Genomic DNA, 17,040 nt, shown 5'->3' with positions numbered 1-17,040 from the left:
CCACACCCCAATGGTGCATAGGGCACTGCGTCATATAAACGAAGTGTTATCTTGATCGTTTACACATGAAGGAAAGGTGATCAGCCCTCCGCTTCAGGTACCAGTCCAGGGTAATATTGAATAAATATGACAGTGAAAAAATCACTAATATTTATTTTACCCCCCTTGGGAATCGAACCCGGGACCTCCAGAACGGTAGCCGAGCGTGCTGACACTACGGAGGCAGACAATATATATATATATATATATATATATATATATATATATATATATATATATATATATATATATATATATATATATATATATATATATATATATATATATATATATATATATATATATATATATATATATATATATATATATATATATATATATATATATATATATATATATATATATATATATATATATATATATATATATATATATATATATATATATATATATATATATATATATATATATATATATATATATATATATATATATATATATATATATATATATATATATATTTTTTAAATAGGAACCGTATGTATGTGTAATACATTACATTATAATAAAAGCAGGCATTCTCGCATCCATCCGGTTTATAATGAGAAATTATTTCAGAACAATAAATTTGTGGGAAAACATCCCTCTGCGTATTTACAATCATATCAAATTGCAAGTAGGTAAGCCACTCACAATAAACTTGTATCCACTTACAATCAAATCGTTACACCATTTCGCGCTCGGCCGGCTACAGATCGCTATCCATTCCACTCGAAGCATCGAGATAAGTCATATTATTACGTTCACATCTGCTTTGTGAAGTGGCCTCTTTGGCCGTATAATGTTACCACAAAAGCGTTTCGTTAATTTGGCCAATGGGAAGCTATTGGGAGGAGTCGCGTTCATTCAATATTTTGTGCGCTTTTCGAGACGTTTTTTAAACTGATACTGAATATTCATAACAATGTAATCGGCGCGAACATGATATGTGTGGTCCCTTATTAATATAAATTATGAATGAAATGTGTTGTCTACTTTCGAAATCCGCCAGATCCAATTTTATAATTTTAAAATAAATACTCTCTCCGAATGCCAATTGTGGGTTTTATTGTTTAAAATATTTATAAACAAATAAAATATACTTAAAAACAGCAATGTATTGCAAATTCCGCTATATTCATGGAACTTGCCTTCCAGCCCATATCGGCCAATCAGAGAGCAGGGATAGGTCAAAAATTAATATGACGTCATTATCGGTTTGTGTCTCGTGTTTTTTTTTAAATACTGAAAAAAATTAGAAAATTCTCTATTTCACAATATTTTATCTAAAGATACACAAATCCGCCAGATCCAATATTATAAAATAAAAAAAAAAATACTCTCCCCGAATGCCAATTGTGGGTTTTATTGTTTAAAATATTTATAAACAAATAAAAAAACTTAAAAACAGCAATATTGCAAATTCCGCTATATTCATAAAACTTGCCTTCCGGCCCATATCGGCCAATCAGAGAGCGGGGATAGGTCAAAAATTAAGATGACGTCATTATCGGTTTGTGTCTCGTGTTTTTTTTTAATGCTGAAAAAAATGAGAAAATTCTGTATTTCATAATATTTTATCTAAAGATACACAAATCTTTCAAACATAAATGTTACCCGGAGAATTTTGCAGTTTTTGGAAAATCGACTTACTTGGATCTGGCGGAATTTGAAAGTAGGCAACACAAATACAGTAGTCCCGATTTTCCGAGCGTATCTATAAGGCATGGATCGGCAAAGTGTGGATCCGGTTCTCTGGGCGTTTGTGCACTATCTACACGGAATTTCACCATCCGGCACATCAGCGTGATAAAACGATGATTGACTTGGATTGGCTTGTGCTTTTGTCCATCTTTCTTCGGATCGGTGCTCTTGATTGGTGCGTGAACACGTTGCGCGTAAATTCGATCATATTCTTTTTTGACATCTCATCAAAGATGAAGAAGAATATGGAAGTCTGGGCATTTACGGGGCTGACGGCCGTCATAGGCTGGTTTAAGTGATCACTTTACACACGTGTAACATTCGCCAATTCTACCCATTATTGACAACCACACTACTCAAATTTACCCAAATTTGGACACACTCAAAATGTTGTAAATATATTCGATCACGCTAAACTGCCGTAGTTGCTTTTATTTTTCAAAACCGGACTGCCGGACGGTAAAATTCCGTGTAGTGCACAAGCGGCTTTTGACTTGACAAGTGCTGCTCCGGCACAAATATCCGCGGGAAGGTTCTTCGACTTCACGTATTCAATTTTTACCAATCTTTTTCAAGCATTAACCTTTGTAAAATCTAACTGAGACACCGTGTTATTAATGAGAACCTGGAAACTTGCTAAAATAACAATATACAAACTTAACTTGATCAAATTTACAAAGAAGATGCAAGGATATTATTCGCAAAAAGCACCGGTTTTTATGGATACCTACCTTACTTTCTAAAGATTTTTTATCAATTAATAAAATCCTTATTAAGTGTAAACTCGGGTTTTATTGGGTGTACCTACCCGTAATTTAATGAAGGTCTAAAATTATAATAACGGTGCACTAATTTTACAAACAGATTTGACTCACAAGAAAGATGTCACAATAAAACATAAGAAGTAAAACTTAATGTAGGTACTAACAGAGTTAAGATTTTGCCGGGATAAAGGATCACAGATCCTAGAATTGTATATCTATATAAGGACCCTCAGTCCATTTAATCTTCACATTAGTTTGAAAATGCCATAACAAAGCGAAACTATTGTCATAAATAAAAAATCGTCAATTTTCAGTTGTGCATGTTTTCGGAATGTCCAGAAAATGTACTATATCCCAGCGAAAGAAGCATAATTTTAACTTAATATTTACCCGCTACAGGGCAAATAGTGTTGTTTTTGCATTTTGAAGAAAAGGTATTGTTTGATTATTTTTTAAATATATTAAATATTTTTTAAATGGAGAAAAAACCTTCAGGGTTTACCTAAAAAGATCTGTTGCACAGTAAAAAGCACAATAAGTGGCTTGATATTTATTTTTAATACATTGTATTATATTTTTAAACTTTAAAAACGTTCTCCTGAAAAATCAAGTTTTTTGATTTATGACGTTCTTGAAAGGAGTGAGCGATATAAACCTGATGGTCCGTCATATGCAGTCGCGTAAACATTTGCTTGTGTTTAAGAGCTATTAGACCATAGTTGACCCTAACAGAACCTTTTATCTTTCTTGCAAATCTTGCAAGGATCTCTGTCCGCATTTTATCAAGCTGCGAACGATCATCTGGTCGTCTAAAAAACCCTTCAGATATAATGGTTTTCGAGTCCTTAGGTACTTATAGTTGTAGGTTATATGCCATTACATTTGGTTTGCAGATGTATTCATTCATTTGTCCCGTTACGATTATTAGATACAATGCAGACAATGAGTGACGTGCTTACTATACGTAGTGATGTGCACAAATAATTAATTACGGTAGGCGGTAGAGGTAGGTAGTAAGGTAAGCTAGGTACTACTTAGTAATTTAGGGTAGGTACACACCGAAAACGGTGTTTGAAAATGATGCGAAATGCATCGAAACACGTGTCACGGGAGATTTTAAGAAATAGTGCTATTTACTAAGTAAAACTTTAATTAAAAATGGATAGATTTTACCACAAAGTGACTGCCGAATCAATTAATGAAATAATATATTATGTACGATTTTTTATCTTAGATAAATGGAAATGTTTACCGAATTATCGCAATAACCGATTATCGTAAAGCTGCAAGGGTTCTAAATCCTGTAAGCGGAAGGATTCGCGAAGAGATTATGGGGAAAGGATGTGAAGTGACTGGCTCCCATCAGCCGTGTAATATCCCATTGTGTGGAGCCCACGCGCCCTCGGTGGTGCAGTGGTGTCAGGTAACAAAAGGACCGACGATATAGTAAACAATTCACAACAAAACAACACATGAATACGTCTTTAATTTTTTAGATAATTTTGTGATACTTATAAATACATTCTGTCTGTCTCAGTAGTGTAATGGTTAGTGCGTGTGCGTACCATGATTTTTTTTTACTATTTTCATGCATCTACTAATATTTTCTAACAATCTTACGTGCGTTTCATGAAAACTAAATAACTAACCGCTCTACCACTTCTCAATAGGGGTTGGCAGAGAGAATAGAACGCCACACAAATCTGTCTTGGCAAACATTCCTCGCATCTTATGTTGTTATCCACGGTCATCTATTGATATCGTACAAGCAAAGTCGAATTAACTCCTAAATTATAAGGAAATAGTAAAAAAAATCGATACACTCGTGTTTTATTTTTATTTTAATTAACTAACACTTAACCATCACGTCGCTTCCCCTCAGGGGTAGGAAGAGAGAATAGAACGCCACATCAATCTGTCTTTGCAAAAAAATTCGCCTCTTCCACGTTCATGCATCTCCTCATTTATATTATTTATTGTAGGTAATTGTAAATAATCCTCATATATACCTAACCACCGATTATTCTGACTCATGATCTGACCACTTTCAAGTATTTGAAAAACTCAATCATGCCTAGTTTTCCTCTGCTTCTATTAATACATTTGTCTCATAAATTTATTTTACTATTCTTCCTTCATTCATTCGATTCACATGTCCAAACCGTCTTTTAAATAACATTTTTTAAATTCGAAAAAAAAATATATTTGCAAGGCTTTTTTCCATGTAACGCGGTGGAACGGCTTTCCGCCACTTTTTTTCACGGATATTTTTTTTATTTTATATTTTCAACATCAATTAGACAAAACGATGTTTGCGCTTACGTAATTTCAAACTATCTTTATTTATATGATTCGTCAAAAATATAAAATACGGAAAAATAAAAGTGGATAAGGATATTGAGAGAAGAGTGAATGCAGGGAATAGAATAAATGGTGCTTTGAACAGAGTGATTGCAAATAAAAATATGTCCATGGAAGCCAAGCTAGCGGTTCACAATGGCGTGCTGGTACCGACACTAACATATGGAAGCGAAACATGGAACCGGCAAAGGAAGGATGAAAGCTGAGTGAACGCCGTTGCAATGTGTGGAAATGTGTGGAAAGACAGACAAATGTGTGGAAAATCATTGTATGACAGAATTAAAAACGAAGATGCAAGAAAGGAATGTAAGGCTGAACGAGGAATAATTGAAAAGATTAGGAAGAGTTCTTTACGGTTGTATGGGCATTTGGAGCGAATGGATAGCGAGAGAATGACTAAGAAAATATATGTGGCGAATGTGAGAGGGAAAACAGAATGAGGACGACCGAAAAACACTTGGCACGATCAGATCAATCAAAACCTAAAATCTGGCGGTGTCAAAAGTCTGCGTAATCGGAGGGCATGTATGACTAGATGTATGGATGTGAAGGAGGCGAGGAGTGTATGTCAGGACAGAAGAGTGTGGCGTTCCATCCTCTCTGCATGCCCCTGCGGGGAAACGGCATGATGGTAGTAGTAGTAGTAGCAGTAGTAGTAATATACTAATAAACTATTTTTTTAAAGTAAAAAGCTTAACATGAAGTGAGTTACAGGACCTCTTTTGTTTTAAAAAAAGCCATGATTATATGCATGTAATATATACCTGCATACCTAATTGATTTTTCACCCTTTTTCTCTCCTTGTATTTACAAGTTTATTCATATTAACTACCCCTCATATTAACTTAATACTAATAAAGTGTTTGCATAATGAATATGGGCCGACTCCCCAAAATAATTCTCAAAGGTGATTGGTTCTCTCAGAATAAAAAAGAGGGGATGGGTGGAGTTACTTTACAATACAGATAACTACATATTTCATCCCCAATCCACTTATGGTGATATAATCTCCACTAATATTGGGTAAACACAGTCTAGACTAATATTTCAACCGGTGAAGTATTCAAATAATTTTTATTTATAAAATAAAATAAGTTTTTGTGAAAATTTGTGTTGTGCGCATGATAAAACCAACATGACAAAAGAGGTGAATATTTATGGAAATTAAAATATCGATATATATCGGAGGATATCGTGAGGTGGGGACGACAACGAAGGCGATACTGGAAGGAACATATAAACAGAATGTCAGAAGACAGACTTCCACGTATCGCCCTCCAAGGCAACCCTGAAGGACGCGGACCCCCAGGCAGACCTCCGAAAAGATGGAAAGACAGCTGGGAGTCAACATCCCATGAGCGACATGCGGAGGCACAAACAGATCCCTAGGATCTACAAAAAGAAGAAGAAGAGAAGAAGAAAAAATATTATCTATTTTTGCTGTCTTGCCATCGCTTTGGAGGTCTTCCAGGTCTTTTTCCGTCTAGGTGCTCTTGAAAAGCAAATGGACCAGCCTATTTATTGTCTTCCATTCTATTGCCATGGGAATTTCAGAATAATCGTCTTCGATGTCTTCCCCATCTCACTATCCTCCATACCTACACATTTTACTAATTTCCTTGTTCCATGTACTTCTATAGAACAAGGAAACTAACTAACTAACCATCACGCAGCTCCCCCGCAGGGGTAGACAGAGATAATAAAATGGAATGAACTGAGTTGAGAATGTTGAGGAATGAACGGTAGAATGAATGAGGAATGAACGGTAAAACAAATTATGACGCGAATTTAGTTGTAAATAGGAGCATAGGAGAAAAACTTGGCATGATCAAGTATTTAAAACACCTTAAAATGGTCAGTAGTCGAAATAATCGGCGGGTAGTTATGTATGCGGAGATGTATGAATACGGATGATGCGAAAATTGTTTGCAAAGATGGTGTAGCGTTCTATTCTCTCTGTCTACCCCTGCGGCGAAGCGGCGAGTTGGTCAACTCTTTTTTTGTTTATATCGCTCACTCCTTTCAAGAACGTCATAAATCAAAATTTGTCAATTTTTTAGTTGTGCATGTTTTCGGAATGCCCAAAAAATGTTCCATATCCAAGTAAAAGCGGCATATTTTAAACTTAATATTTACCCGCTACAGGGCAGAAAGGGTTGTTTTTGCATTTTGAAGAAAATGTATTGTTCAATTATTTTTTTAAATAAACTTAATATTTTTCAAATGGAGAAAAAACCTTCAGGTTTTACTTAAAAAGATCTGTTGCACAGTAAAAAGTTTAATAAGTGGCTTGATATTTATTTTTAATACATTGTATTATATTTTTCAACTTTAAAAACGTTCTCCTGAAAAATCAAGTTTTTTTTATTAATGACGTTCTTGAAAGGAGTGGGCGATATTATATATAAATAATAAATCACATTTAAAAAAATCTTTGATTATTTATTTCGATTTATTGATATGCATTGATTAACATTTAATCTTTTTCGCAGGAAAATATCCCGAACGTTTTGAACTTCTCCATCGATCACATATTGAATAGGGCTGGGCAAAAGACCTGTGCAACGGTTTGCTGCGAGGAGTTTGCTGTAACGGAGCGAAAAAGGCGGGAAAATGAAAATTTCCCGCACTCCCAAATGGCTTTCTCAAGTAACGAGTTTCATCAGTTCACATTTCAATGGCTTAATTGCACAAGATATCATCCGCCGAAATTGCCGAGTAAGAACAAAAACAATAAAGCGCTCCTCAATTACTATTTTTTTAACTTTTTATTTATTTAAAATTTACTTGGTAAATAATAATAATAATAATAAAACCCTTATCCGCACCCCAATGGTGCATAGGGTACTGCTTCATATAAACACTGTTATCTTGATCGTTTACACATGAAGGAAAGGTGATCAGCCCTCCGTTTCAGGTACCAGTCCAGGGTAATATTGAATAAATATTACAGTGAAAAAATCACTTATATTTATTTGACTTGGTAAATACCATCGATTATTGATGATGATTCGGAATTCATCGAAACATCTTTCGACGGCTGAAGTGCACACGGAATCATTTACCAATTATATGTTTAATTGAATTTTTACTTGATTAATATCTCTATTTCTTGAAAATTAAGCGAAATGCATTGAAACACATTTTTAATATCAAAATTCTATAGGGTATCATCCACCGATTCTTTTTTTATATATAAATTTTGTGGTAAATACCACTATTTCTTAAAAATGATGCTTATTTAGTCGAAACACATTTCAATGGCTGAATTCCTAAATGATTAACAATTTTTTTTAATGTGGTCTTACGCTATTTTTGTATTAGTATATTGTAAAGTGTTTATAATTATATTATTTATTGATTCGGCATTAACTTTGTGGAATGACATGATTATTTTATTAAAATTAAACACTTGAATAAACCGCTTTATCGAGTTTTATTTATATATACGACTAGTTTCGAAAACGACAGTTGTTTTCATCTTCTGGTACAAATTAAAACTAATGAATAAAAATATATTTAGTTGTATATATAGGTTAATAAATATAGGGAGGGGGGTTAAGGAACAACAACAACAAACAAACAAGTAATTATTTTTCGGAATTTGCAAATCATATCATGGAAACTAACCACTCAGTTGACTCTCATACACTTAAATTATTACACTCGGTTACAAATAAAGGTCAAGTCATGAATAATTTAGAAAATTTAGAAATACATTAAAATTTAAATTCAGATAAAACAATAATTAATAATTTACTGTTTCAAAATACGTCACCATTATTATCAATGTTTCCTATTACAAAAAAATGTTGTTCCTTAACCCCCCTCCCTATATTTATTAACCTATATATACACCTAAATATATTTTTATTCGTTAGTTTTAATTTGTACCAGAAGATGAAAACAACTGTCGTTTTCGAAACTAGTCGTAAATAAAAATAAAACTCGATAAAGTGGTTTATTCAAGTGTGTTTATAATTGTCAAAAATAATTTTGAAAATTGAAATTTGAGAAATACAAAATCGGGTTGTAGTAAGTATATAAATATAAAAAGAAGACTCAGTAAATAAGAGGTCGAGCACACTCGATACACTCGTAGAAGTGTCATTGGAATTGATTCAGCAATCACTTTGTAATAATTTCTATCCAAATTTAATTTAAAAAAGTCATTGAAAAATACCATTTAAAATGTATTGTGATTTACGGTGTTTGAAAACGATGTGGAATACATCGAAACACGTGTCACAATAATTTTAAAAATAGTGGTATTTATCAAATATTTATTTTGATGCCCCTGGAAATCGAACCTCCAGCACGGTACGGCTGTCCAAACTCAAAACACAGTAAGGGACATTTTTTTGCAGTACGTTTTTTTTGCATTTTTGGACTAAGAAGATTCTACTTGGTCCAAAAATGCAAAATAAACCTACTACAAAAAAAATGTCTCTTACTGTGTTTTAAGTTTGGACAGCCGGGTAGCCAAGCGCGCTAATCAATATACTACGAAGGCAGACTTGATCATTACTCTGTTATTAATATTGTGCTATTTTTTTTATTAGGGGTTTTAAAAATAATAACATTGTAGTATTTTTCTATATAGGGGGCCATAAATTAATAAGGTTGTGCTATTTTTATATATAGAGGTTCATAAAATTAATGACGTTGTGCTATTTTACTTTATGAACGGGGCCATAAAATTAATAACAATGTGCTATTTTTCCATAAAGGGGGCCATAAAAAAGAAGGGGCCAAGCGCACGCCTGGCAGGCACCCAAGGATTCCGTTCACTGCAGCTCAGATTGAAACTCTCGAAAACAGTTATAGAAAATCTCCATATCTCAATACGGACGAAGTGAACACTTTATCAACCGCCTTAGAACTTTCCGACACAAGGGTAAATAATATATTTTTTAAGCTTTTTACTATTTATAATTAATACTACGTTTTAACTACAAACTGACTAACACGCCGCTTCGCCACAGGGGTAGGAAGAGAGAATAGAACGCCACACCAACCTGTCTTTGCAAACAATATTCGCCTCTTCCACATTCATGGATCTTCTCACACATTCCCGCTTATTATTCCCTTACCTGTCCACTTTCAAGTATTTAGAATACTTGATCATGCCTAACTTTCCTCGGTCTTCCTCTGCTTCTGTTACCAACTACATTTACCTCATAAATGTATTTTACTCTTCTTTCTTCACTCATTCGATTTACATGCACAATCTATCTTGACGCACCTTTCTTAATTTTATCGATAATGCTTATTTCACCCTTGCATTCTTGCCTTATATCACCGTTCGAACATCTATCATACATGGTTTTGGCGCATATTCGTCTAAGAGATCGCATTTCGACTGCAGTTAGTATGTTTTCATCCTTCTTTTACCAACTCCATGCTTCACTTGATAAATAATTTAGACTTGGAACCAGGACTCCATTGTACACTGCCAGTTAAGCTTAACATGGAAGGTTTTTATTCGCCATAACTGATTTCACTGCACCATTCACTTTCTCTATCACTATCAATATTTTCATCCCTAGAAAACATACTTCCCAAATATACGGCATCTACCTTTTTTTCGAAAATTTCCCCATTTGCCTACTGCTATCTCATCATTCATCTGCACCCATTTGCCTAACCTTGCGGGAAGCGGCATGATAGTTAGTTATTTATTTAGATAGAATTATCTAAATATTTATCTTTCTTTTTTTTCAGATTAAAATATGGTTCCAAAACAGAAGGGCAAGAGAAAAAAGAGAAAAAAATTCTCTATTTGGTGAAACCAACTTTGTAAATTCTAAACAACTCGCTGAATCTCCAGTGATTTCTTCGTGTAGTTCCAGTAGTAGATTAGAAAACGATTATTTCTCATCTGATAAATTATAATTATTGTTTATGGCCCTGTCCCAAATCCGGGCCTGTGCGCTATATTACATAAATCAAATTTACTTAAAAATTATAAAAAATAAATTAAATGTCTTTTTTACATGTTAATTGAAAATAAGTACACACAAAAATAATAATAAAAAACTATTAAAACATTAATTAAGTACGAACAATAAACATTTAGTTTTTAGTATCCTCTCCAAGCACAAGAGCTTAGTCTTTTTTTGGAGAAGCAAAGCGTAAATAGACTAAGATATGTTTAAAGTAGATATATCTAGTAAATATTTTTATTTAACTGGATCAAATAAATATCCGGAAATTTAAACTTTTAAAACCTATGAAATTTAAGTTTTGTTCTGACATTTCTTGGAAGAATTGCATTTATATAATGAAATTAATTTTTTTGTCGTTACCGACATCATCAGACTGGTGATGACTGAATCAGTCTGATGATGTCGGTAACTACGAAAACTGATGACTGGACTAATAAAATATTTATAGAAAAAAACTACACAGCTGTTATTTTAATATATGAAAACTATTTCTAGTGATAATGAATTTAATTGAATGTATTTAATTTAAATTTTATTTTTCAAGTAGGTACTTTAAATATGTATAGTATAAAAAAGGTGTTTGTTAAGGTTGAATTCTTACATTACAACGTTTTCAAGCCACTTTACCTAAAAATATATCAAATTGGATTATTTTTGGGTATCATTATATGTCAGCCTCCATAATTTAGTGGTCAGCGCGTTAGCCTACCGCGCTGGAGGTCCTAGGGTCGATTTTCAGGGAGGCTAAAATAAACGTAATTGATTGTTTATTTATTGATTTGGCGTTTAATTTGTAGAAACCCGTTTTAATTTATGTATTAATTTTAAATCAAACACAGTTTTTTTGTGTTAATTTTAAATCAAACTCAGATTTGTTGAGTCTACTAAGTTGTATTTTATTAACAAAAACACATAAAAAATTGTATTGTGACAATTGTTTCGCCTTGTTAGGGCATTATCAAACGAATGTTCATTCATTTTAATATCAAAATAAAACACTTGGAAATATAATATCAGTTTTTGAGTTTATTAAAATAAACACGACTAGTTTTGAGAACATCTGTAGTTCTCAACACTAGTCGTGTTTATATTAATAAATAATAAACATAAAAGGTGATCTTATACAAGTTTTTTATTTTCATTTTTAAATTATCATTTTATTCTAAAAAGTTTATGCCGAATCAGTAAATAATGTACACATGAAACATTTTTGGATTTTCACAATCGAATGTAAAATTAAATTTTCTTTGACATTTTCGCATCCAAATGATACCTGGATTAAACATTGCATCTCTCTTTCCTCTTCCACCAAATTATTTTTGGTACTCAACCATCTCCCAGTGAAAAAATAGATATGTATATATAACTCTTTTAAAAAATATATACATATAAAATTTAGTGTAGATAAGAGATATCATAAATAGACACCTACCTTATTATTACGTTACAAAATTACCCTATTTGTCATTATTATGACATGAAATGACTGTCTTTTAAGCCACCTGCGTGGTCATTAGTGATGCAGTAAGTACTTTTGAAGTATTTTCTTCACTGCAAGAACTGAAATAAAAGACTATACGAAATGTCCTGTGCATAACTTAATTCAACGATGTAAAAACGAAAGCAAAGGGAACATGCACAAAATCAAATTTACTATTTTGTACTATAGTTTTAAAAAACTTATATATTTCATCATATACAAATTATAGATTACGGTAATGTGCCCTCAATGAGTTTTCCCGTGCCCAAGGCACATTTTACAAGATTTTACACATTTGTATTATGATAAATAAATCTTTTACAATTATTTGAGATTTTAATTAAAAACTCGATTAGTTGCTCGGTTGATGGAGCGGCACACAGTGGGGCAGGATGTATAAAAAATGCCAAAAAATCTTTTAAGTTTATACGTTATGTAGTTATTAAATAAGAAGATTTTCTTAAACGTTGTCGCTTACATAAATAAGATAACAGTTTTTTGTCTCAATAAATAATTCTTTGAGTCGTAAAAAATTACAAATTAAGATATAAAATTTGATAATTTCAATCAGAAATCATTACTGTTGTGAAGCATCTTTGTATGTAAATTCTACAATATTATGGTTTTTAAATTTTTATTATAATTAAAAAATAAGTCGACTAAAATAGTCTGGTCGTTTTATGTGCTGTAAAAATACTAAAGAATGATGTGCTATGACGAGGAATGGAAAGTGTTAACCTTTTCATAGCCGCAAATAAATTACGCGGCAGTGCTCAACAGGCCAAGTATTTTTTTGAAAAAAAAAAGTTGTCTAAAGATTTTTTTTTGTTGTTTTTATTGAATTATAATTTACTTACCAAATATTATATCCCGCATCGATTGTTAGAGTTTTATTCTTGAAGTTAAACCAGTTTCAAATTTTCAGGGTTGTCACACTAAGTCGCACACGCAAGTTTTTATTAAATTTAATATTAACACACAACTATTATTTATCAATGGAATATTTTAAAATAATAAGAAAAACACAAAAAATTGAGCAAAATAAAAACCCCTGGCGTTCAAAACAATCGATTAAAATAATCAATATTTCAAGTGGTTTGAGTGGTAGCCCTAATGACATCTGTCAACTGTCAGCTGAAAGTGATACCGATAAATCACTTAAAAGTATTTAAAAACTTTATAAAATATTTTGTGACAACTTCAACTGATGGCAATGTATGTTCCGTTTTTGACAGATTGTCAATATGAGTTAAAACTGCGGAGTAATACGTCATCAAAAGTACTGACGAGATATCTCGTCTCTGGCCATACGGGCACTCCGCCTTTTGCCGAGATATCTCGTCTCTGGCAACCATCGGGTTAAGGAGAAAGAAGAAATAGGTATCTGAAAAGAGCATAAAGTTTTCAAGATATTTAGGTGCATTGAGGTTGTGAAGAATATTATAATTACAGATTGCAGGTCATATTTTTTTAATTGATTTTTTTTAACATAATCAAAAAGTTCCATTTCGGTAACATATATCCTATCCACACAAACATATGGTAAGTACACACAAGTCGGTTTATAGTTTACTAAATCATAAAGGTTCCCCATTCTGGTTGCCCTTAGAAATTAGTTGGATAGACTTTGTGAAATAGGTACCGTCACACGTATTATTTATTGGTCAACTGGATAAATTTCAGGTTATATTATTTCTTGAAGGATAATTCTATCCCTTCGACAGATTAAAAAAAAACTTTATTGAACTTATTAACCTAGTTTTTAGGTTTGATGTACTGCAAATATAATGAAGAAGAAATAAAAACCATAATAAAAGAACAATCCTGAAACTCCTTTCCGCATGCGATTGAAATACATTTCTTACTATTCGAGACACATTTATTTGAGTAGATATAAATCTTATTAGACTACCCCTTTATTAGTACGTATTAAGCAGGTACCAACAGCATTATATATAAGGGCAGTTTCATGCGCCGATACGTTTGTAATGAACTTAATTTTCAGCTGTGTATGGTGTTGTGCTTTACCAATAGATTCACGCTTTTATTCACTAAGCATGAAGTGTTTGTTAAAGCTTTGTTTCCTTCTGGGATTCTCATATTTCGCGTTTGCTCATCTAGAAGATATTTACAAAAGGCTGGAACACAGGGATAACCACTTTCAAAAATTGGCTTTGAACAATTTGTATACCCTGGGAAAAGGCGCTGGTATCGTGGTCATCAGGATGAGCAACGCTGATTTCAATCTGCCAATTGAACCATCGACTAATATGATAACGAAAGATTTCAGGCTATTGCCTGGAAAATTCTTTATAAACTTCGACTTTTATCATTTTAATAAATATTTCACAATGTCTGTGTTCAAATCGGGGATGTTTCGGAACTGTGACTATTTTATTATTATTGATTCTCTGACTAATGTTACTGTCGAGGTACCAATGGTTATTAAATATGCGGACAGCCTTTTGGTAGTGGCTACAGAAGAACAGAACTCCTCGAGCATTCGTTTGCAAAACGACCCGAATTGTATTATATTAACTCACCACACGCATTACGTGGAATTGGTTTATTCCAAGAACGACGAAGAATGTAATATAGTGATTCAATATCCACCCCTAATCTGGATTAAGTCGCTACGCAAATTGGTTAACTTTCAGACTGAAAACCAAATAGAATATGATAAATATCAGTATACGAGAGGCATTAATTATACATGTGCGATAGGACTCCAATTTGTGACATACAAGTTATTTGAAAATGATGATGCGCTACTGAACTATGCTCATTCTCACCCTACTTATAAGCTCCTGACTTTGCTGTTATCTGCAACTAATACTCGCCTATTAATCAATATTAACAGCTTAGAAATGGGACCTATACATCATGAATTCGAACATTTGGTGTATGCTCGCATATTTTACAACGATATGTACTGGTTCCAATCGACAGACAAATTATTCGGAAATATTGGACACACATTGGTATGCATCGGTACAGAGAATGTTGTTTGGATAGTTATCAATCCCGTGGATAGGTTTTATTTTAACTGGTACATGTTGATTTCGACTTTAATGCTGATCGCATGTTTACTCTTCATATCACTTTTACTGGAACGCGCCACTGGACATAAGTTTCCCCTGCAGATGACTGCCCTCTCGACGTGGTCGATATTGTTATCAGTCTCCATCCCGAGGCAACCAAAGAAGTATATTTACAGAGTTTTATTTTTATCTTGGACTCTTTCTTCGTCTGTGATAACATTATGCTACTACTATAAACTGCTGGACGCCCTTTCCAACCCCAGTGTTATCAGATATAGCACAAGCGATGAAATTATAAATAGTGATATATTAATACTATCTTACGATTATGGAAATTTTGAGATGGCTATGGGGGAAAAAAACGCAATAACTTTCAAAAGGGAACCGAAAGCACCTAATTTCTTCTCAGCAGTTAACTCATACGTAGAGACAAAACAAGAATTTGCCTTGCTCATGGACTATAAACATATCGAGCGACTAATCCCTCTCCTACCTAATGCGCCCTACTACGTAGTGCCACATAAAGTAACGAACTATCCGAATTGCTTCTATTCCTCATATGAAGATCGCCTGACAGCTTACATCAAGAAGAAGACAGCTCAGCTTAATGCGGCGGGTATCACGAGCCGACTGACCAAAAGGACTATGAGGGACAAATTCATGACGGATACTACACAATCGTCTATCAATATGAAGTACATATCAAATGTTTATATACTTATTGGAGCGTTGTATCTTTTAAGTACTATTGTATTCATTTGTGAAATCGTAGTATTTAAAGTACAAAACAAAATTAGAAACATTCGCAATACACGCACACAAAACACTACTGAAAGAAATAACATAATTTTGGGTGAATAGGTTTTATGGAAGAAGAAGTAGTACATCATTTTTTCTTGGGCCATAAAGGTTCGCCTGCAACATCACATGGAGATACAACAAAGATAATATTGAGATAGAATATAAAACCGAAACACAAGAGGAGGTATCAATTTGGCACACGTGTTCGTTTTTTTCTGATTTCTCTAAAGAAATAAACTAATTTAAGCTTCTGGAAATTACTACATAGTTTGATTTACTAAGGTACCTGCATGAAAAATTCTAAAACTCCTCAACCTCCAAAAATATTTTATTACTATTGGGGGAGGGGGTGGGTGTTTTCAAGTACATACCATTTCAGATTTTTATAAACTTTGAGGAATCATTTTCTAAGGGCGTAATGGAAGAATGTTGCTCGAATTTAGTATGAAGCCCTGTCGGGCCACACTTGTCGCATACCTTTAAGGACGGGTCTGGATTTTGAAACCATTGTTTTATTTGTCGCATTGATTACACATTACTCCACGTTACTTTAAAATGCACCACACATAATCATGTATAGTTTTTAGCATTGTTGAAAAGAAAATAACGTGTATCAAGGAAATACAAAATTATAGATGCATCTTAGGTGAATAAAATAAATTAAAAAGCGGTTTTTTATTGATTTTTTAATATTCCTTATATGTATACCTATACCTACTTATACCTCAGAGCACAATATGAATTACTTATTGTGGCAGCGGATAAAAAAACTGGATATATGTGTAAAATTTATCGTTGATTACATTTAGGTAAGGTAATCAGTTTCGCCCTTCAAATACCTGTCCTGGGCAATAAAATAACACTGTACTAAAAAAATCGCTCCCATTGATTTTTAACTCCCC

General features: G+C 33.0%; 1 protein-coding gene across 1 annotated transcript; it reads left to right on the top strand.

Moving 5' to 3' along the window:
• The first annotated feature begins 2,897 nt into the window (after nt 1–2,897).
• Nucleotides 2,898–11,227, top strand: LOC148312121 (uncharacterized). Its single transcript, XM_088277951.1, has 5 exons — nt 2,898–2,941; nt 3,742–3,930; nt 7,361–7,586; nt 9,599–9,765; nt 10,593–11,227. The coding sequence occupies exons 2-5, from the start codon at nt 3,838–3,840 to the stop codon at nt 10,761–10,763; spliced, it is 657 nt and encodes a 218-aa protein (XP_088134077.1). The 5' UTR covers nt 2,898–2,941; nt 3,742–3,837; the 3' UTR covers nt 10,764–11,227.
• The last annotated feature ends 5,813 nt before the right edge of the window (nt 11,228–17,040 follow it).

The sequence above is a fragment of the Brachycentrus maculatus genome, unplaced genomic scaffold (genome assembly GCF_059751285.1).
Source record: "Brachycentrus maculatus isolate JH-2025_06_01 unplaced genomic scaffold, ASM5975128v1 h1tg000050l, whole genome shotgun sequence".
NCBI lineage: Eukaryota > Metazoa > Arthropoda > Insecta > Trichoptera > Brachycentridae > Brachycentrus > Brachycentrus maculatus.
Note: the sequence above shows the minus strand (reverse complement) of the source record. Positions and strands in the feature narration are given on the sequence as shown.

What these genes read in the sequence shown, in the direction of transcription:
- LOC148312121 (XM_088277951.1), top strand. Translation starts at nt 3,838, where the DNA reads ATGGGGAAAGGATGTGAAGTGACTGGCTCCCATCAGCCGTGTAATATC. An exon ending in TCATCCGCCGAAATTGCCGA is followed by an intron (nt 7,587 to 9,598) that starts GTAAGAACAAAA and finishes TTTTCCATAAAG; the next exon opens with GGGGCCATAAAAAAGAAGGG. An exon ending in TAGAACTTTCCGACACAAGG is followed by an intron (nt 9,766 to 10,592) that starts GTAAATAATATA and finishes CTTTTTTTTCAG; the next exon opens with ATTAAAATATGGTTCCAAAA.